Below are 21,766 nucleotides of genomic sequence, written 5' to 3'. Positions count from 1 at the left end.
TATTGTAAAAAAGACAGTAGCAAAAAGTGAAATTCAAATAACAGAAATATCTTTTGTAATTTATTAAAACTAATTTTTAAATACAAGAAAATAATAATTTATAATAATTTACTTAACATAATATTACAATAAATATATACATTTTTTCATTCTTATTCTTTACATGAAAATAAAACAATCATTAAAAAAAGAATTAACGTTAGATTTGATAGATCTTGCTCTTTCCTTGCTAATAACCTCTTGTAACAGTCAAGTGTTTCCATTTAAATGTTGTCAAAAGGAAAAAAAAAATTCTCTTTTTTTTGCTTTTTATACATTATCTTCTTTGTTTTGTAGACTTGCAAATGATTCACTCTTGTGAAATGCTGTGGTCTGTCTTTTCTTGAAAGGGAAAATGTTGAAGATGGTGGTGGATGAGCAAATGTGAGCTGCAGAGTTCACACCGAGGTCTTAGCAGGTACATATTTTATTGGCACCGTCGATTCTGTACACCTGAAAACAGAAACACAAAAACAACATCAGAAATTGAACTGACACTATTTCTGCATACTTTTATACATCGCGAAAACCTGTGGATACTCACCTCTTGTAGACAAACAAGTAAAATGCGATCCCCAGAAATATGATGAGTATGAACACCCCAAGAACAATGCCAATGACTTGCTCTACATCGAGCATAGTAACACCACGAGTTGGTTCCGCAAGCATGCAGCGTGGCCCGCTGTACGAGGGTGCGCAGCTGCAGATCGGAGAAAATATGTGAGCGCATTCCAAAAGTGAACATGAACAAACACGTAGAAGAATTTCATACAGATCATTAATAACTAAATCCACTGTGGATACTGTCTGATACTGCAGAACTTACATGCAAGAAGGTTTGTCACTGTCTTGCGGATACATGCACTTGCCACCGTTTACACAATAAGAAGCATGTTCGCTTCTACATGGCTTGTGTAAAGGTAGGACTTGAGGCAACTCCATGCCACCTGCAGAGAGGAAGAATAAAACAATCAACATAAACAAAAATTTAACAGAAATATATTACTTTAATTATTCATTCTTATTATTAATCCGTTGATTAACAGGCGGCACAATTTGACACCGGTCTTCTGCAGATAAGCTTCAGTTATAAGACCTTAAATTTTGTGCCCACAACTTAACAAGCATGTATCGTGACATCATGGGGGACATTTGGGGCTCTGTAGATTTCATATATGTCTGGGATAAAACACTGTAATGCCATGTGTCTTCGCCGTCACAAAACTCAAACTTAAAACACTCACTGTTGCTAAACTGAGTGGTCAGAGATGAGTTTGACAGAGGCGCTGCTTTGGTTTGGAGATTATCATTCACCACGGCAGAATGTCCTGCTGCAGCCAAAAGCAGCAGCACTGTCACTGCCGGCAGAAACGCTGTAAAAATGAAATAATAGAAAAATAGATTAGATATATAGAGTCTTTATTTTTACTCTGTGTAGCAAAGCATTTTTTCAGTTTTCCTAACAAGTTTCTTCCTTTACTATTATCATTTATACATAAAAATACTGAGGTTAAGTTTAATAACCAAAAGGTTTTTTCTTTTTCCTTTGTCTTGCTTCATGGCTATATCACAGAAACTAGAAACTTACGTTTCTCCAGGTACGTCTGTCTTTGTGTGACCATGTTGTCCTTTGTTGATGTGATGTGTTCAGCTCCTTCTGCCTGCACAGGTGTGACCAACAGGTCTGCGCTGAGCTTATTTATCCAGATTTTCACAGCCAATCAAAACACCGAAGGCTTTTTTTTTCTTTTGAAAAATGAAAAGTATTTCCTTCTGAAACTCGACTTGAATCAAGTCATTTACTTCATAGGCATGCAGAGACAAAGCCTATGGGGGAGGCACGAGATCCCCAGAGGCAAGTGCTTCCTTCTTCAGAAGAGTCACCTGGCTGGGTGACTTTCAATCAGTTTCACAGTCCAGTAAAGTTGCTTCACTGACAGCGGATGTTGGGAAATCCTCTCTTTTTTCATCAGCGTGATCACAATGGAAGCTTTATTTTCTTTGGCCTCTTAACACATAGAGACAGGTTACAGCACATTAGAATTAGATGTAATTGCAAGTTTTTATTAAAAGATGTAATAAGGGGCCAAACATTTCTAAATAAACTCTTCAATTATGTGTTTACTGTTTGTTTTTTTTATTCTTGTTTTTTACTATCACCTTAAGGAGGTGGGCCCATAGTGGTATGGTTTACACTTTCACCTGACAACCGAACAACCACTTCATTTAGGGGAGAAAACACAAATCCTATTGGGGTTGCGTGAGACAGGGTGTCCAGCATTACAAACTGGTGTGGAGCCACCTGCTCTGGTGACCTTTGCGAATACTAGCCAAAGCTCTGCCATCTCAAGGAGGTCAATAGCATCTTGTGTTGTGTTGACAAATAAAATGCATGCAAGCACTAATACCTGTAGGATTACTTTGTAAAGTGAGTATTGTAATGCTGCTGTTTACCTCACAATTTTTTACAACTTTCTAAGGGTTGTACTAGGCTTTTAAAACACCAAATAAATTATTAAACTAGAGGATTGTATTTTACTGTCCCACTGCTGAAACAGCTTGTACTTAGAGCATAAAGATAATGTTGAGCTATTATCTTTGTAGTCCTTAGTAGTCCAAGATGGCCTGCCTCCTTAAGACAGTGGAGCACCTAGCGCCAGCATTAGGAAAATGGACAGCCATACAGAAAGATGAAACGTCTTTGGGGAATCTTTTCACTGGTTACATTCATTTTTCAGAACTTTACTATTTTTGGATATGAGGCATTGCAGAGGATGCGATAAGGAAATGAAAAGCTGTCTGTTAGATCAGGAATCATCAGCCTAATGTTTAAGATGCATAACCCTTAATCATGGTTGAGCTTTACTGTCTCACTACACTCAAAAGCAGAACAAATACACAACAAAATACTTTTGGAAATCATGAAAAAACTGAATAGAAAAAAACTTTGGCACTGAAATGTTTTTATTTCATTATGCTCAAAATGAACCAAACTTACATCAGTAGAAAAAATATTAATATAAATTCTTAAAAAGTGAAATTTGAAATAAATAACTTAATAAATAAATGAATAAATAAATATTATAAACGCAATACATATCAAGTAAATTTCCCAGCAGGTATTGAGTCTTGAGTTCACAGATGTTCAAATAAAACTGTGTTAGATGTTTGGCAGGTGGTCTGCCTGTGCGTGTGTCTATATAAATGCATGTATCTATACCTGCATGTCTGCATGATGTCTGCCCTGTAAAGCATTTGTTAAAATAAATATCTTTATACTGCGTGTGCACATGTGTGTGTGTAGGTGTAGGTATGTTGGTGTGCATGTGTGTGTGTGTATGTTTAATGCATCAGTGCGTTTCTGGCAGCAGTCACAGTGTTCTTCATCAGCATGGCGACAGTCATTGGACCCACCCCTCCGGGGACAGGTGTGATGAAACCTGCTCTCTCCTTCACTCCTACAACATGCCACAACAATTTACTTGGAGACAGTTTCCCAAGAAAAATAAAGTCGACAGACAGGTATACATTGTTTTCAAAATGTCAGCAGTATAGAAGAAACTGTGATGCAGATAACTTCTTTTTCATTTACCCTCAAAGTCCACATCACCAATGAGCCGAAGTTTTCCTGTGTTTGGATCCTTGATGCGATTTATACCCACATCAATGACTGCTGCACCTTCTTTCACCATATCTGCTGTGATCAGCTCAGGAACACCTACGTAAAGAAACCAAGGATATGGTGACAAACGAGAACTACGTTGAAACTTTTTTTAACATGTTTTTTAAAATCCTATTCTTGTGTTAGGGGAAGTACTGAAATCGATAACAGATCGATTATTCAAGAAACTAGGAAAATCTTTGGAATGACAGTTGATTGTTCTTTTGTCGGATTAACGATGGACATTAAAACTGAATTAAAACACAAATGTTCAAATAATCATCACATCATATTTGATAACAATCAATTTGAACTCCTCACACATTTATTATTGTTAATTAATAATGGGCCCAAACTTCCGTTGGATAACAATTAAATAACAGGTTTATCTAGCTAAACTAGAACTGCTCACATAAAGCCAGCGTAAAACTTCCATGACAGGGTAAAACAAAACGCCAAGCCTATTAACTGCAATTACTACAGATTACACAACCGGTTAATCCCTCGGCATACATTTTGCTTTTAACACAACCAAAACGCGTGCCGTTTCTCAAAAGGCACAAAGACAGCTGAAAGAGATGATGTATATGCAGTTAGTTCTTCAAAATCAAAGCCAAACAGTTGCAGCATGAAAAGAATCTGAGGTGTGATTCATCAGGAAAAAGCCCATTTATGACAAACAGAGTAAGACATGGGACCCATTGCTGCATTGCGTTAATAAAGAATCTTTCATCTAATATTACAACCCTGTATTGATTAATGGCTGCACGTTCCAGCACGCAAAAAAAACCCCACTACTGTTCTTCCAGAAAGTCTTAATCAATGCCCACAGATGGGCCAGAGTAACAGGCGGAAATGTCGCCTTTTATTATTTTGATTCCAAGAAGCTCGCTTCAAGTAAGGGCTGGTGAGCACTTTTCGCAACCTCTCCTACTTTTTGCAATATCAGCCAACATAAATCCACGTACACCTGTTCCAACACATGAAAAGTAATCTGAAACTGACGGAAAGGAATGCACACTGGAGGGTAGAACCTCTTTAGTAATGCCATATAACTGGCATTGCTTTTCTTAATGTAGGGTTTTCTATCCAAAAAACTAGGGTTAACAAGATAATTCACAAATGTTTGCTCTCAATATATTTTAAACTCTTCTTTTAAAATGAGTTAATCGAGTTTCTCTAAAGCAAAAACAAATGATACCCTTAGTTCAGTATAATAATGACTGCATACAAACAAGTAGCCTATTACAGATTAGGTATAGTAAGTAAAAGCCCACGTACAGTATGTAAAAGGAAAGTTTTCATAGAACTCTATGCAGTTCTGTGAGTACACCTCATGATTCAGTAGCTCGTAGAACTACAATCAGTAGCAATAACTTGAAGTCATTATTTCTGAATGACTCTGTCTCTCACATTGTTGTGTTAGAATTTTGTCCCACTCTTATTTACAACATTGCTTTAGTTGATAAATGGACTGATTCTTATATAGCACTTTTCTACTCTCCCCGAGTACTCAAAGCACTCTTTACAACATGCCAGATTCACCCATTCATACAAGCAATGTCTTCTATGCTTTGAAGTGCTTTCTAACTACCATTCACACACATTCATACTCCGATGAGCATTTTGCCCAAGGATATTTGGCGTGCAGACCAGGGATCGAACTACCAACCTTCCAATCATTAGATGACCTGCTCTACCTCCTGAGCTACAGCCACCCCAGCCTGTAGTTAACTGAGGTTTGTGGGTATTAATTTACACTTAGCTCTCTTAAGGTCCTGCCTTTCAATTAGGTTGAGCTCTGCACTTTGCCTGGGACTTTGCAACACCTTCATTATTTTCATTTTCAGTCAGTTGTAGATATGCTGCTGTGCTTGAGATCACTGTCTTATTGTAAGACCCAGTTTGGGCAAAGCTTTAGCTGTCAGCCAGATGGTTTCATACACCCTAGAATACTTTGGTATAGAAGGTTCACGGTCAAGGAGAAGAGCCTTCCTACTGACAACCCTTCCAAACAAACCATGTTTGTTCAGTCTTTTTCTAATTGTACAACAATGACATTTGACATGCTAACTGAGACCTGCAGAGTCTGAGGTGTAGCTCTGTGGTGTTTTGCAGTTTCTTTTGAGCATGGTCTGAACTTGGGGTGAATTTACTGGGACATCCACTCCTGTGACGATTGTGGCACTGTTATTACACCCATCAATTCTGCTTTTACAGAGTTGATCACACTTGATGATGAGCAAGTGATTAGTACTAATTCCTGTGGAAGCACTAAGGGCGTACTTAGTTTCTCACAGGATTGCAAATCCTATAAATCTTTAATTTTCACATGACTGTAGATATATTTCTTTGACCACAATTTTTAGTGGTCAAAATAACGAATAACACAACTTGAATAATGAGTGAAAATGTACTAATTGTTTGAGGAAAGATCAGGTGATCCCAAATTCCTAGTTTTGACTCTTGTTTGGACAAAAATGACATTACTGATGTCAATTTTTCAACAACAGTGACATTATTCAACCAAAACACTGACTGAGAAATGCCTTGGCAGATTAGCAAATTATGACAGTGATGGTTGGTTGTAACCGTACAGCCAGTTGATGTGATGTTAACTCCTATGAATGGTTTTGCAATGCTTATTATAGTTAGTATGACAACTCACACCAGAAACTGTTGATTTATTACAGCAGCAGCTCATAAACATTACGCTGGAGCCTACAGCTAGACGCTGGTGATGAAATAACAGCCAGCAATGCATTGCAGCAGTGTCAGTGACACAACACAGGGTAACACTGGAAAATTTTCAGCTTAAATCGACTGAAGTAAATGGCGACAAATGACGTAACGAAAGTGAGGGTTGTCTTGAATGCCAGATGCAGGACAACCCAAACCACCTGCCTGAACTAGTTTGCATGTGTCACTCCATTAATTTGAAAGACGTTTTGTTCAGTATGACATATGTCACTTCGGTAGTTCTTCAGTTGTGGAAAAAACTGACAGATATGTTTTACTGTTGTCCTGATACGTTTACCTGCAGCTGCAATAATGATGTCAGCCAGGCTGGTTAGCTCTTTGAGCCTTTCCCTTGGAGTACATCTGTGGGTAATGGTCACTGTGGCATCACCTAAGAGGAAAAAGGACACGTTGTGGTTAATCCACCACTTCTTGGTTTACACTTCTTCGGCTCTGAGATGTCTATCACCTACATCACCTGCTACATACAATGTATATGAATAAAACGCCACATCAGGGTTTTAAAAATATGTAAGCCCTTACTTTCAGTATTTCTAAAAATGCTGACAGTGAAGGTTATCCTGTCAATGACATTCCTTTACACTACTGTAAGGCTGGTGTCTCTACATGCTCAAAGTGCCAGAAGCAAGATTTTTTTAATCAATATGAATATTTCAAGTTATTACCCAGTCTATCATTCTTCAGGTACTGACAAGAGGTGCATTTTTTGGGGTATTAGTGCTAATGTTAATAATCAGCAAACAGTTAATGTGGCAAAAACCTAACCTAATGAATTCAATTAAGGTTCTCCTGTGGAAATGAAGAATATTGATTCTGCTAAGCAGTGTTTTTATACATTTAAGGTGTAAATATTCTATTCTTTCTGCTTCATTACGGTGAGACCTGTTGTTCTCTTACAGCTTTACAAAAAAAAATGAGACAGTGGTGGGGGAAGGACACCCTAAGACAGACATTACACAACGAGGAAATGGTGCATGTGCATGCGTGATAGTAACTTTAATCTCCGTTTAGGTGTGTCAGAGCAACTTGCAAAGTCATAACTGTATTAGGACCAGTATTGTTGCTGTAATCCAAGGAGGTATTTTGCGAAGATAAGAACGAGAGCGAAGGAAAGGCAAGTCACAGCACATCAAACCTGCATATCGCATACCAGAAGAAATCTGCGTGAAGCTGTACAACTCGTGTTGTGGGAAATAAACCTATGAACAATGTGGTTATTCAACTTCCCTTTGGGATAAAAAAAAAAAAAGCTCACTGGGGAGAGAAGATTTTTAAAATAGGAAAGCTTGTTTTTAGCCTTATTGTATATTTGCTTTTTAATATCCAGTTACATAGCACACATTCAGTTGCCATTCTTTGCAAACTTGGTTTTCAAGAACTAGTTAGTCCACTTTTGTGTCACGTTCTGATAAAATGCATACACCTGACATAACCAGGTATAAGAGGAGTGTAAAACTCATTTTACATGGCGGGCCACACACAGCCGACTTTCATCTTCAGTTTCGGCCCAGTGAAACTCTCCTTTCTGACAGTGTAAAGAAATAACATATTTAACTGTATTTTTACATGGTAAACAAAAAGCGGCTAAAAGAAATCTGACTTAAATTGTAAGAAATACACTTTTAAAGTTACAGAAAAAGATCTGGTAGCTCATTGCCCAGATTTGGTCTTTTTTAAGGAAGCGATTTTTTATGCAGCATTTTCATAAAAGCCTTATTTTTATGAATTTACATTTGATACGTAACATATAACACTGTGCATTTCAGAGAGTTAGAATATTGTGAAAAATGCTTTTTTATGTAATTTGATTCAGAAAGTTCTTTTTTTTCATTTATCAGATATTCATTACTTCTAAAGTGAAATATATGAATCTTTTTTGTTATCATTTTATTGACTATGGCTTATAGATCTTCAAAATCAGAAATCCAGTATCTGACATTATCAGAATAGTTAGAATATTAGAATAAGACCACTCAAAAGAATTTCAATACAAAAATGTCCAACCTCTGGAAAATCTGTACATTTGTGCACTCAGTATTTGGTTGGGAGTGTTTTACCACAGCTTAAGGCGTGTGGTATTTTATGGAGACTATCAGTTTCTTTTTGCGCCGGATGTGTCTCTTCCTCATTGTGACAATGCTTTCAAAGATTCTTTGTATTTCAGGTAAGTCAGGGCAACTCAAGTCATCCCACGCTGTGCAAATGGACTTCAAATACCTTGGATTCTGAGCCTCTCCACTCTTCTTTTAGACTGTGGGAAACTGATTATATGCAGTGACGCTAGCCTCAGTCCACTCATCCCAAGTTCCTAAATCAACTTTTCTTGACTATCCATTTAAGGCTGAGGTCACTTTGGTTACAGGAAAGATTTGAAATATTTCACTTTATGTGAAAATATATACACACTTAAAATGATAAACTGTGTATATATTTTCACATTGAATAATCGCATTGAATCGCATTGAATAATAAAAAATGAACCCTCAGATTTTCTGACGTTTATTTTAGAGATTAGTCACAGAAAGTGTGTGATGTACATGTCTGTGTGTGTGTGTGTGTGTGTGTGTGTGTGTGTGTGTGTGTGTGTGTGTGTGTGTGTGTGTGTGAGAGAGAGGGGACTGATGTTTTCCAGCTGTGGCTACAACTGTAGCTTGCCTCCACCAGTGTGTGAATGTGCGTGTGAATGGGTGGATGACTGGGTATGTAAAGCGCTTTGGGGTCCTTAGGCGGGGCTAGTATAAGCGCTATACAAATACAGGCCATTTACCATTTCCTTTTGTGTTTTATAGATATTTTTGTTCCCACTGTGTAAACACAACAATCACTTTGGTCGTTGTATTTACTGATAGGGTGATGTGGGAGAGCTTATGGCTGGAGTAAGAACTCTAACTCCAGGTCAATTCAAAGGTTATATTTAAATTTTGAAGTGGTTTATAAATTGCTGACATTACCTGACGGTATGTGCATTTACAGGGAGGGAAATGATTTGTATGTTTTGGGACATTTTTGAACAATTATGCTTCTAGACACTGATTTTGGAGGACAAGTTTGGGTTCTCTGCTCTAATTCATCCCAAAGGTCTTCTATCGGGTTGAGGTCAGGACTTTCTGAAGGCCATTCAAGTTCTTCCACATCGAACTCGCTCATCTATGTCTTTATGGACCTTGCTTTGTGCACTGGTGCGCAGTTATGCTGGAACAGGAGAGAGCCTTCCCCAAACTGTTCCCACAAAATGATCAAGCATTTCACTGAAACTAAGTGGCCAAGCCCAACTCCTGAAAAACAATCCCACGCCACAAAGCAGTCAGACAAGCACCGTTCTCCTCGCAACTGCAAAACCCAGACTCATTGATCGGATTGCCAAACAGAAACACAAGCGTAACTCGTAGAGACAGACAACCGTTCACATTCACACCTATGGGCAATTTAGATTCACCAATTAACCAAACCCTACTCACCAATTGTCTTTGAACCATGGGAGGAAGCTGTAGTATATGACATATAAGAGGTTATTGATGCATTGATATTTGCTCTCTGTTCCTCTCCTCTCCTCAATATCGTCTAATGACCAAGAACTTTCTATTTCCTCTTTCCATGTCACGTACCTGACGAATATGTGTTAATCTCGATCTGGGTGCAAGGCTCAGAAGACCTGGAACTGGCTGCACCAGTTCATAAGTTCAATCTTAAAGATTGCCAAGTATCAGTAAGAACAAGTTCTTACAGATTATAAATTCTCACTAACTATTTATACCATCCATCATCCAGGAATCACTGATGATTAATAAACTGACAAAACTTGTTAATAGATGACACAGCTACCAATAGAATAAACAATACAGTATTCTGTTATGGGCTTTACAATAATAATGTAATGTAAAACTAAAAGATTTTTTTACATGAAGATGACACAACATACCTGAAATTAATTAAGATTATGCTTATCTTTAACTAAATAAACAAATAGCATTGGTGTAGTTCCAACTGATTCTAAAGGTAAAAGGTAAAATTAAACAAATATGTACAGTTTCAAAAGATAACTCTTATTATCCTGTAAAACACCATTTCCATAAAGATATACCTGCCTTTAAGTTTGTTTTTGCATAGTGCATTACTAAAACCCTGGCATAGATGTTTCCAAGCAACTACTTTATATAGCTCAAGTCTTTGCTAAGGCAATTTTTATGTTTTATGCTCAAATTTTAGAATAGTGTGTTCTTTTACTGATTTTAAAAACTTAAAAGTGGTTCTCAATTTGCAATATGTGCCACACGGCATAGTTTGGAAAGACATGGACGTGGTCTCAATCTCAGCCTCAATTTACTTTCAGAAATCATATAGGCTATTTCGGTCCCCTGACCTAATTTGATGTGGATGAATAAAGAATGTTTTATCCTTTTAGCGATGACTTTAGGGACAACTGCAGTGTTTAGATCCCCTACTTTTCTTTGGTATGCAGCTTTAAGTGCGTTATGTTCCCATTTGTGTTGTTCCGACCTGCAATAATACTTTACTTTGAAATGTTAAGCATATCTTGTTGCTTCATCTGAACATGCAATATCTTTCCAAATCCAATCCCTTCTTCCTGCACCCTTATAAGGTGCTGATCTGTCTTCCAGTGCCAAAAGTTTCACCCTGTGATTTTCCTTCACACTCCCAGATTTTCTTTCTTTCTTCCTCAGCAGGACATTCATCAGCAGTTTTTTGTTTGATTAAAAAGGTGAGGAAACAATAAAGCTTTAAGTTATTGCTCACATCCTGGCAAAAGCTCAATCCTCAAACATCCTTCAGGGAAAGCCACAATGGTGAAACACCAATCCTACAAAGAGCAGCACGCCAATCTTATTACAATGTTGACTCACATTGCAGGTAAAGCCACACAGACATCCAAACGCACTTTCTTACCCCCAGGACGCTCATGATGGCGATCAGTATGCAGCAACATTGCAATGGGCATTCCAACATTTTTGGAGCGACCAGCGACAAGGACATTCTTCCCCACAGTCTCAATACCTGCACAGAGAAATGATAAAATATGCTAGATTCACTGTACTGCTCAAGTAGGGAGAATTTGACTCTCCTTGAAGCTAAATTGTTAAGCAAAAACTATTGAAAAGTTAACATAGGTGTCATCAATTAGGCCAATATCACAATTTCCTGATGAAATTTGTATTAAATACCAATTATGTTGCTAAACCTGATCTAAACCCTTCTTGTTTTCTATTTATTTTTTATGTCATACCAAATTCTGTCAGATTTTTAAAAAGTCAACCTGAGCATGCTTGTTGTATAGTGATAGTTTTAAATAACAAAGGGTATTTAATATCACACAGTATATGTGAGAAAAAAAACGTTTTTGCCCTCGTAGTCACAAAAAAAAGCTGATGACCTGCTGCAGCTGGACTGGACACACCCAGGCCTGAAAACGCCCCGATCAATCATTGCTTAAAAACAATTTTCAGAAGTGTGAAGTTGCCTAAAAGGAATTACCAGCAGCACAATATGTGCTCACAACCAGAAATTTCAGAAGTGATAAGGAAGAAGAATATTAAGCCAGGTAAGTCTATGAAGTTTGAAATCCTTCCAGAGTTTCAAAATATCCCAAAGAGCACGACAATGAATCATCCTATGATGTCAAAAAAGATACAGGAAAAAGATTCAAGTGATTTTTTCCCTTCCTCTGGTCTTTGTGTCTAGTACCGGAAGGTTGCTGGTTCAATCCCCAAATCTGTCTGTCCTGGTCATTGTGTCCTTGGGCAAGACACTTCACCCTACCGCCTATTTTGCAATAATGCATCTTGAAATCCCTAAAACCTTTCAGAAGAATATAAAAACTCAAGCTTTACATCTCTGATATTGTATGACTTGTTTCTAAAGGACTCTACTGAGTCCTGTGATATACTAAATGCATCCCCACTGGTTTCATAGGAATTAAGAGGATAAATAGCAAACAGGTGCCTAATCGAATGCACTTCATCAACAAGTGTGATGACCTCTATAAAAGCAGAATTGAGGTGTATAATACCACATTATTCACAGGAGTGGATATCCCAGTAAATTCGCCCCATAGTCAGACCATGCAGTGCTCAGAGAAACTGTAAAAACTCAAGACCTGCATTTCAGGCTCTATAGACTCTACAGACTTCAGTTACTGTGTTAAATGTTAAAGTTCATGACAGTTCAGTTAGCAAACGACTGAACATAATTGGCTTGTCTGGAATGTTTATCAGGAGAAAGCCTCTTACTTGTTTGTTTTCATTTGCATTGTCTTAGATAGGTCGATAGGGCCAGCAGAAAGGTTTGTTACAAGACTTAAAGGATTCAGTCACGCTTACTCAGTAACTTCTCTCAGACCATGTTCCCCTTTGAAACCAAAACCAAGCTCAAATAATTATATACACATAGTGTATAGTGTTCAAGTTCATCAAAATTGTGCATTTCCATAACTTAGTGTTTGAAACATTCCAGTCATTCAGACAGACAAGTGAATTATGCCGAACCCTTCATCCTTCAACTCTCAATGTAATCTATAAAGAGATATCTGCTTCAGCACTATGTGGGATGGAGGATTCCAGAAGTTCTGTCACAGCTGATAAGCTGATTTCATGATGACATAAAACCCTTAAGCATTCCTACATCAACTGAACTAACCTCAAAGGTAGCCAAGGCTTAGCCGCCCCTCCATCCCCCACTCGTTTTGTACTTTAACCAAGGGGTTTCTTGCCATTCTAGACACTGTTCTCACAACACAGTAAGAATAGCTTTATTTTAAGAACTAAAGTCCTACTATTTTATTCAAATAATGTTTTGATAACAATATCTGTTAAATATAAAGTCTTACACACATTACTTCAAATAACTTTCACACTTTTTCAGAAAACTCTGAAACATTATAGTTTTAATTCATGTTAACACTAATGAAAGTCAAAGAACAGATGAAATTTAGATTTAGATGGAAAAAAGAATATTAGGCGCCACCTAGTGGATCTGAGATGCATAACATACCTACTTCTGCTATTGCTTCTAGAGTTAACTTTACATTCTTTAGAACTGAACATTCAGTTAAAATTTAGGGATCATGCCATCGTAGGTTCAAAAAACAGAGCGAAAGGCAAGTCTAAAAACAGTAATAAAACACAGTAAAACCATGACAAACAATTATAGATATTAAGTTGAGTAAATGTTTTGGAGAATGCTGGGAGGCATACCTGCTCTTTTGATGATCTCCCAGACAGCTGCAGGAGTGGCAGGCACCATGGATCTCTGGTCCAGGCACAGCTTACCGATGTTCACAATATGGAAGCCATCCACGTCCTTCTCTGGAGCGATGGCATTGCATACTGCTCGCTCATTTATGTGCTCTAAAATCAGAGGGAGCAGAACATAAGCTCAGCTATATCATGTGAAGAACTGTACAAAGAACTGAAACATAACAGACTCACAAGTCACTTTGTTAGGTACACCTGTTCAGCATTCAGATGATAAGGTCAGAACTCGACATGAGCCCCTTAGTATCAGCTGAGCATTGTTTAAACACTATAATAATAATAATGGATTGCATTTATTAGCGCTTTTCGAGACCCTCAAAGCGCTTTACAATTCCACTATTCATTCACTCTCACATTCACACGCTGGTGGAGGCAAGCTACAGTTGTAGCCACAGCTGCCCTGGGGCAGACTGACAGAAGCGAGGCTGCCATATCGCGCCATCGGCCCCTCTGGCCATCACCAGTAGGCGGTAGGTGATGTGTCTTGCCCAAGGACACAACGACCGAGACAGACAGAGCTGGGGATCGAACCGGCAACCTTGCGGTTACAAGATGAGCTTCCCAACCCCCTATATAGCCTACCTGGGTAGTCTGACCATGTCCATCCCTTTATGACTACAGTGTACCCATCTTCTGATTGCTGCTTCCAGCAGGATTACGTGTCACGTCACAAAGTTCAAATAATCTCAAACTGGTTTCTTGAAAATGATAATGAGTTCCCTGCAGTCAAATGGGCTCCACAGTCACCAGAAATCACTCCAATACATATTCTGTATGTATAAAATTTTATGCACAAAATATCCATTAACTATGGGAGCAGAATCACCGCAACTGTAAAGACCAGTTAATATGATGTCATGGAGGACACCTCTGGAGCAGTGGTGCGTTTGTTCACCTGGAAGTGGGAGCTGCACCAATAAGCCACTGACCCTCCAGTCACGGTTCATCTTGTCAATCAGCTCCAGCAGCTCCTCCTGAGACACTGTGCTGGGCCGCACCACTGTATCACTGGAAATACCTGGAGAACACATAAACACATATACCTAAACTATGAAGATGTAGTCATGTACTTTTGCATGATGATTTTAAATACACATTGTTTTATTTTTGATTATTTTAAATTTATGTTACTTTTGCTTAAGCAAGCGTGTTTGAACATATGTATCTGTGTATACTTAAAATATGTGCTGCTATATATTGCCGTGTTTGTAGATATGCACAAAAGAATTTATGAATACATGTTTAAGAATGCATGTGCTGCTCATATCTGACCCAGGATGCTGGCTGCGCGGGTCTTGTTCTTAACATAGGTATGACTGGCTGGGTCGTCTCCCACTAAGACCACACCTAGGTGTGGTCTCATGTTGCCCTGAGCTACCAGCTCTTCCACATCACGCTGGATTTCTCTGTGGAGCTGACGGGCTAGCTCTGTTCCCGAAATCACCACGGCGGCATGCCTGGAAAGATAGAGAGAAAAGACATTAATTAATGCACTAATACAGTGTGCAAAAGATGAAAGATGAATTTAACAGCAACTTAATACCAACTGGATATTCTTTAAAGACCACAGCCAGCTGACTATGTACATCCGTAACTACCTTTTAATCATCTCAAACTGGTTTCTTGAACATGACAGTGAGTTCAGTGAGTTCACTGTGCTCAGATAGCACACCAGCTTTCAGTCCAATAATGCAACTTTGAGATGAGGAGTGTTGCATCATGGATGTGCTGCTGATAAATCTGCAGCAACTCTGTGATGCTCTCGAGTCAATATGAAGCAAAATCTCTACTTAATGTTTTGACCACTTATTTGAATCTGTGCCAGGAAGAATTAGAGTAGATCTGAAAGGAATAAACGGCTCAGAATCATTAATAGCACGATGTTCTTACTCAAGTGTCCAGTGAGGATTTTATTAAGGCATCTGATTTAGGGACCACAATTTTATGTGCTCTTAAATGTGCTATAAATATGCTAAATATGGTATAACCATAGGGTATAACCGTAGGTGACAGCCCTCTCCATCAGCGACAGTCCACAATACAGAGAGCGCGTTGTGTTCAGCCGGTGAGGCTGTGAGCCGGTTATGTAACTCTGACACGTCTGTTGAGGAAAAAATAGTCCCTTTAAATATGCTTGCAATTTGTACTGTAACCTACACTCGCAGGTTTCGTGAACGGCGAAACAGGCTGTCAATCACCACCCTCCGACATGTGACGCTGCGCACGCCTTCGCCGGACCTGAAGCGTCGCTCAGCCCTGCGCAAAGTGATGCCGTATAATAAAAGAAAAACCAGCATTGTTTTAGACGTGCTGCATTTTACCTCGTCGCCGACTCGTGTAGATGTCTCTTTTGACTCTCGCATTTTCTGTGCATCCGCAGTTTGGCCCGGCAGCAGTGATGGTGTAACGTTAACGGGCTACAAATCCTGAAGGAGGAGCGTAGCGGTGAAACAGAGGCCGCCATGTTTGTGTGTGTTTGTGTGTGTGTGTGTGTGTGTTTCGTAGATAGTAGTGTGTGTGTGTGTGTACGAGAGGGGGCAGGGAAGCGTGGAGACAATGATGAATGATACTCTGCATTACACACTACACATCTTTTGGCTTATGAGGAAGAGCTGGCCTCCTTTGTTATGTGCACTGCCTGGGTGTGCATTCATGAAATGAGCTGTAACTGTTATGGCAAACACGGTCCACATGTGAGCAGGGAGGCCAGAGCCCAATAAACTAGATGAGGGGCAAAGAGTGTGGTCGTGCCATAATGGAGTGGTCTGTGTAGTCTGGAATTTTCATAAATGTTTGGCTTAAAGCTCACAAAAGTTATACAGGTTAGAGTCTAAGTATAGGGAAAAAGAATAAACTGTCATTTATCTGATTGCAATAAGCACATATGTATAGTCTCAAGTCATAGTCTTTGTACACTTCTATATTCCATCCATCCATTTTCTTCCACCTATACAGTTCAGGGTCACAGGGGCCTGAAGCCTATCCCAGCTGTCCTGGAGCCCAGTCTGCCACAGGGTTAACACACAGACAAATATTTTAGAATCAGAAATTAACCTAATTCCACTAACTGCATGTTTTTAGACTGTGGGAGGAAGCTGGAGTGAACCCATCCTGACAGGGGGAGAACTTGTAAACTCCACACAGAGAGGCCCCTTCCACATGGCACATTTGAACCAAGGACCTTGTTCCTGTGAGGCAGCAGTGATAGCAACAGTGCTAACCACTGTGCTGCCCAATGATCCCTTTATGTAGAGTTTTAACAGATCAAACTCTGCTTCCACACTCCACACTGTCGATCAGCACATTTCTTTTTCAATCACATGCTTCTAGCAAGAGTCAGGTGTTCACAATTGTTCAGTTAAAGTGAATCACAATGTGGGACATTGTCTCAACATGTAGGACAGGGATAAAAGGATTTTCTGGATGGACATTCAAAGCATGAAACAATATGAGAAAAAGGACATCTTTTTTGTTTTGTTTTTTTCATCTTGGCTGTTAGGTGAAGTGAACCATACCAATCTCATGTCTGTATGATAAATATTAAGCTACCATCAACACCTGAGTAGCTTAACTTAACACAAAGACTGGAAACGATGGAAAGCTGGTCTTTTGTCTGTCCTGAACCTGCACAGGCACGGAAAGAGCATGAAAACTCCAAACACAAAGACCTCAGCCAGCAAGTGGATACGAACGTACGACTTTCTTGCTGTGAGACATCATCTAATTATAAATCACTGTAGTGCCTCTACATTCCCAGAATAGATCAAATCTCTATTTCGTACATCCTTGTCAAAAGAATGGTGTGTGGTTCCAAGGGTACTGTACACATACAGCTACAAAGATAGTTTAATAAAGGAAGAGATGACCAAAAAAAAAAAAAGCGGCCATTGTTAGTCTTGATGCATGCTGAATCATCCCAGGTAAGGAAACCCCAAAAAACTGATTCTGTTCATTTGGATGTAACATCGCCAACGGAATCAACTTTTTGTAACAGCCATCGTTAGAGAAATATGTCCTGTTTTTCCACTAGATGGCAGCAAATATCTGCTATATTAATCTATCTCTTTGTTAAATTTAAATTGCTAAAAATCTACGAATTAAATCGTCCAATCTGTGTGCAGTACCTGACAGTATGAACATCTAGAACTGATGATAAGGGTCTACAGTCCATAGTAGTCAAGAAGAAAGCCTCACTGTCTGCTCTTAATCATACATGTTCCCTGGAGAGGACGCTAAGATAAAGGTGCTCATTGTACAGTGTTTGCACATAACTTCAGCACTAAGGTTTTTCACATCCCCTGTCATGCTTCATGCTACTGTTTACTTTTTTCAGTATTTATTCAAGACCATAATTGTCAACTGTCCTAAAGCACATGTTGGTATTGCAACATAAACAGCAGAGAAGTGGACGTTTAGCATATGTCAGCGTTTCACATCCATCCCTCCATCCATTTTCTTGCGCTTATTCAATTCAGGGTCATGGTGGGGCTGGAGCCTATCCCAGCCGTCCAGCTGTCATATGTGGGGGAGGGGAATACACCCTGGACAGCACAGCAGTTTACTCACATGTTAATTAACCCAACCTACATGTAACCTACACATATGTCCTAACTGTGGGGGAGAGATGGAGTATACAGGGACAATGTAAACAAGAAAGGAAGATTAAAACCTAGGGCCTCCTTGCTGTGATGTGACAGTACTAATTTCCATGTCATTTTGCCTTGCTGAAAGAAAAATGACGAATAAAATTACATATAAAAATATATATTCAGCGTAACTTTTGACCTTAAATGACCAAATTGGAGTATGGTGGTGGTCTCATGTCAATTATCCTCATCAAACACACCACAGTGAGAGCAGCTGCATTATATACCTTCCTTGCTGCAGGATTGAGACACCACTTCAGCGGTACCAGGACCATAAATACATAAAACCTCCCGCATACAAAAATACAACACAAAGAATGAATATTTACATACATGTATGATGGATGTGTGCAAATATTTAACATATAATATTCCCATGATTTTTCATTCAGAGCTGTGCTCTTTAGACAAACATTAGGTGACCAATTTTCCAGTCCATAGTCTTGATGCTACTGTTATTTAACATCTTTATATTGGTATCATGACAAAGGTAAGTTTTTTATTTTGTTGTGCTGATTATTCAGACACAAAACATTATAATATTTCCAGTGTGAGCTGGCAAACTAACATGAGTGATCATACAAGAGATATACAACACTATGGTAACCATTCAAATAAATGTAGCTCACTTTAGTGTGCATACTACAAATGGATTGAAGCATGTTGGTACTACAATTTAAATTAAAAAAAAGTTTGGAGCATAAAGTAAAGCACAACAAATATAATCACTGTAATCATTATTTAAAACATAATTATTTATTTATGAAGCTTATAACAAAAGATAGCTGTATGTATAACGTGCAGTCTTGAGTCACACTGATCAGTTTGGCTGTTAATATTACGAAAACAGGTTGTTTATTTGGAGAAAACATGAATATTACACAACGCATGACGCATTTTTAGCGTAAAGGTTTGTTTGAGTGGTGGGAATGAATTCAGAAAATGTGGTAAACACCGCACCCAACCAAGCCTGCCTGGACATGAGACTTGTGAGAATGTGCACAATATCCAGTGTGACAAAAGCTAAGCTGTGGTTTACTCACTGGCTTTTACGTACATGATCTGTTTGCAAATCCTGAAGTTACTTATTTAACCCAGAATATTGTACCATAAATCAGCAATGTGCTATTATATTCTTTTTACTGCAATAACAAAGACTGTTTGGTTGTCAACCAAATATAACTTAAACAAAAAGGATCAATTATCCCATTACTCTGATATAGACATTATATTTGATATGTGACTGTTAAAAAACAGACAGCACAGCTGACGCACAAGAGGATGACTGCTTTTTATTAGGATGACAAGTTGTGGCGTGAACCCAAATGAAGAAAATAACCCCAACATTAAAGTTGCTTTGTTCAAAGGCTCAAGACACGGGTACCATTCACTGGGATGACTCGTGTTAAACACAACTTAATCCAATGCATAAAAGAAGTACGAACTGCATTTTAAAAGATAAAATATATTTTAATTGCCCCTAAGCTGGGAAATTGCTGTGATTAAATAAAATAAAATAGAATAACTCACTAAAATAAAATATGGTAAAGGAAAGTGGCTTATTAAGAAGAAAAATGATGGTGTTCCATAGGTTTAAAAAATCTAAGTAAAATACAATAGAATGTCATAGAAGGTTAAAAGAAAAAATATAATATAATATAATAATATAAAATAAAATAAATCTCCATTCATAGAGAGACAGACATTCATGCCTACAACCAATTTAGAATAGTCAGCTAACCAATCACACGTGTCTTTGGATGGTGGGAGGAAGCTAGAGTATCTAGAAGAAACCCACTCAGACACAGGGAGGGCATGCAGACTCCATACATAAAGGCCCCTGTCTGGAGTCAAACCCAGGAGCTTTCTGCTGTAAGGTGACACTGCTAACCACAGTACCACCATGTAATAGGGATGCTAGGGATAATAACAAAAATGTTTAAAATTTTACAGTAAAAATTAAGTTGGTGAGACATGAGATAACTTGCTTTATCCTATAAAGCACCAGCCAGTGCTGTGACCTTTTCATCACATTGACCACAATGTTTCATTTATGACAACTGTAATCTGTCTAATCTAATCTAATCTCTATCTTGTGTTGAGTATTATAGTCTGTATTGCAGTAATAAATGGGTGCATGCTAATGTTTAATAACAGGCATTAAAAAAAAGTCTTATCATTTCCTTAAAGCTGCCCTGAGATCTTATATCATTCAAAGGATGATAACAGGAAAAGCCCATTTTGTTGTGTCCTTAGCAGTATCTATGGGGGGAGCTGGCCAGTAAGCTTTGTTTTTTTCTGTCAGGCTGTGGTGTTGTGTAGGTTGTCATAGTTAATATGGGGTTAAGCTGAGATGGGTGGAACAATAATGCTGGGATAACAAGGTGTGGGTGAAACTGAATAGAAGGTAGAGTCAGTTGTCCCTTCCCAACAGAGGTTGAATGAAGCAGAAGCATGTCTCAGCAAGAGGCAGCATTTGTATAAATGAAAAGGGAAATTATTTCTCATATTATGCACACCACTACTCAGACATCATGGCTACAGGGATTTTGGAAACTCAGAGTGGGATTTTATAAAACTTTGAAGGCACTCTTCAAAGGTATAAACTGGGAAGGTGTGGTGCAAGAGATCACATTGGGAGGACTTTCTTTTTTCAATTTTTCTAAATACTCAATATATCCATGAGTGTAAGAAATCCCTGAATTGAGGTTTAATTACCCTCCAAACGACCCCCCCCCCTCTCTCTCTCTTCCACCCACTGTTGTTGACTGGCTCGGCCGGTTATGTAACATATTTATGCCTTGCGCACGTGGCTACAGTCATTATAAATGACAATATGTGGACGGATTAAACATTACCATCCACCCCTGAAACCAAACAGCCCGCATTTCACCTCTAAGGCACAGGATAAGACTGAGGTCAATGAAAACTGTGGCCATTTAATCGATTTTCTACCGAGGAGCTCGCACTCATCCGTCCAGTCCCGACCATAAAAACCAATCCAGGGATTGAACAGGACAGTGTGTTTGCTCTTAACTCGATCTGAGGGTACACTCAGTTCAGCGTGACCGGTTATTGGTTGTGTCATCCTTACCAGGAAAAATGCATCGAATGGGCATTATTCGATGGGCCTCCTGGCATTTATCTCAAGGGGGCAGTGAGCAAACACTGATTTAAAGCAAAGTTCATACACTCGTTGAAAATTTAAATAAAAAAAATAAAATAAAAAATGAATGCGACTGGATGATCACTCGGATATCTTAATAAAAAAACATTTTAAACCACATTTAGAGATTTAAATTATGCGCATATTAATCGTATTGTTGCAATTCCCCCCTCTCACCCCTCATATGGTACCACCACTAGACTGACCACCACTCTCTCTCTCTCCC

At 38.6% G+C, this 21,766-nt stretch overlaps 2 protein-coding genes across 4 annotated transcripts; both read right to left on the bottom strand.

Moving 5' to 3' along the window:
• Positions 1–27: 27 nt before the first annotated feature.
• Positions 28–1,757, bottom strand: epgn (epithelial mitogen homolog (mouse)). Of its 2 annotated transcripts, XM_003451014.5 has the most exons (5): positions 1,628–1,757; positions 1,284–1,412; positions 866–986; positions 584–739; positions 28–492 (listed from the first exon to the last, which is right to left on the bottom strand). In XM_003451014.5, exons 1-5 carry the CDS (start codon positions 1,659–1,661, stop codon positions 438–440), a joined length of 495 nt encoding a protein of 164 aa, XP_003451062.1. In that variant the 5' UTR covers positions 1,662–1,757; the 3' UTR covers positions 28–437. The 2 variants fall into 2 exon arrangements, with proteins under 2 accessions (XP_003451062.1, XP_019221709.1); XM_019366164.2 differs by lacking the exon at positions 1,284–1,412 and having other exon boundaries at positions 1,628–1,720.
• A 1,235-nt stretch (positions 1,758–2,992) lies between these two features.
• On the bottom strand, positions 2,993–16,210 carry mthfd2l (methylenetetrahydrofolate dehydrogenase (NADP+ dependent) 2 like). Of its 2 annotated transcripts, none has more exons than XM_005473577.4 (8): positions 16,050–16,210; positions 15,001–15,185; positions 14,624–14,746; positions 13,669–13,821; positions 11,366–11,473; positions 6,738–6,830; positions 3,632–3,757; positions 2,993–3,497 (listed from the first exon to the last, which is right to left on the bottom strand). In XM_005473577.4, the coding sequence occupies exons 1-8, from the start codon at positions 16,190–16,192 to the stop codon at positions 3,382–3,384; spliced, it is 1,047 nt and encodes a 348-aa protein (XP_005473634.3). In that variant the 5' UTR covers positions 16,193–16,210; the 3' UTR covers positions 2,993–3,381. The 2 variants fall into 2 exon arrangements, with proteins under 2 accessions (XP_005473634.3, XP_025767660.1); XM_025911875.1 differs by lacking the exon at positions 16,050–16,210 and adding an exon at positions 15,886–16,043.
• Positions 16,211–21,766: the final 5,556 nt, after the last annotated feature.

Source organism: Oreochromis niloticus, linkage group LG12, assembly GCF_001858045.2.
Source record: "Oreochromis niloticus isolate F11D_XX linkage group LG12, O_niloticus_UMD_NMBU, whole genome shotgun sequence".
NCBI lineage: Eukaryota > Metazoa > Chordata > Actinopteri > Cichliformes > Cichlidae > Oreochromis > Oreochromis niloticus.
The sequence above is the reverse complement of the archived record's forward strand: the minus strand, read 5'-3'. Positions and strand labels throughout refer to the sequence as shown.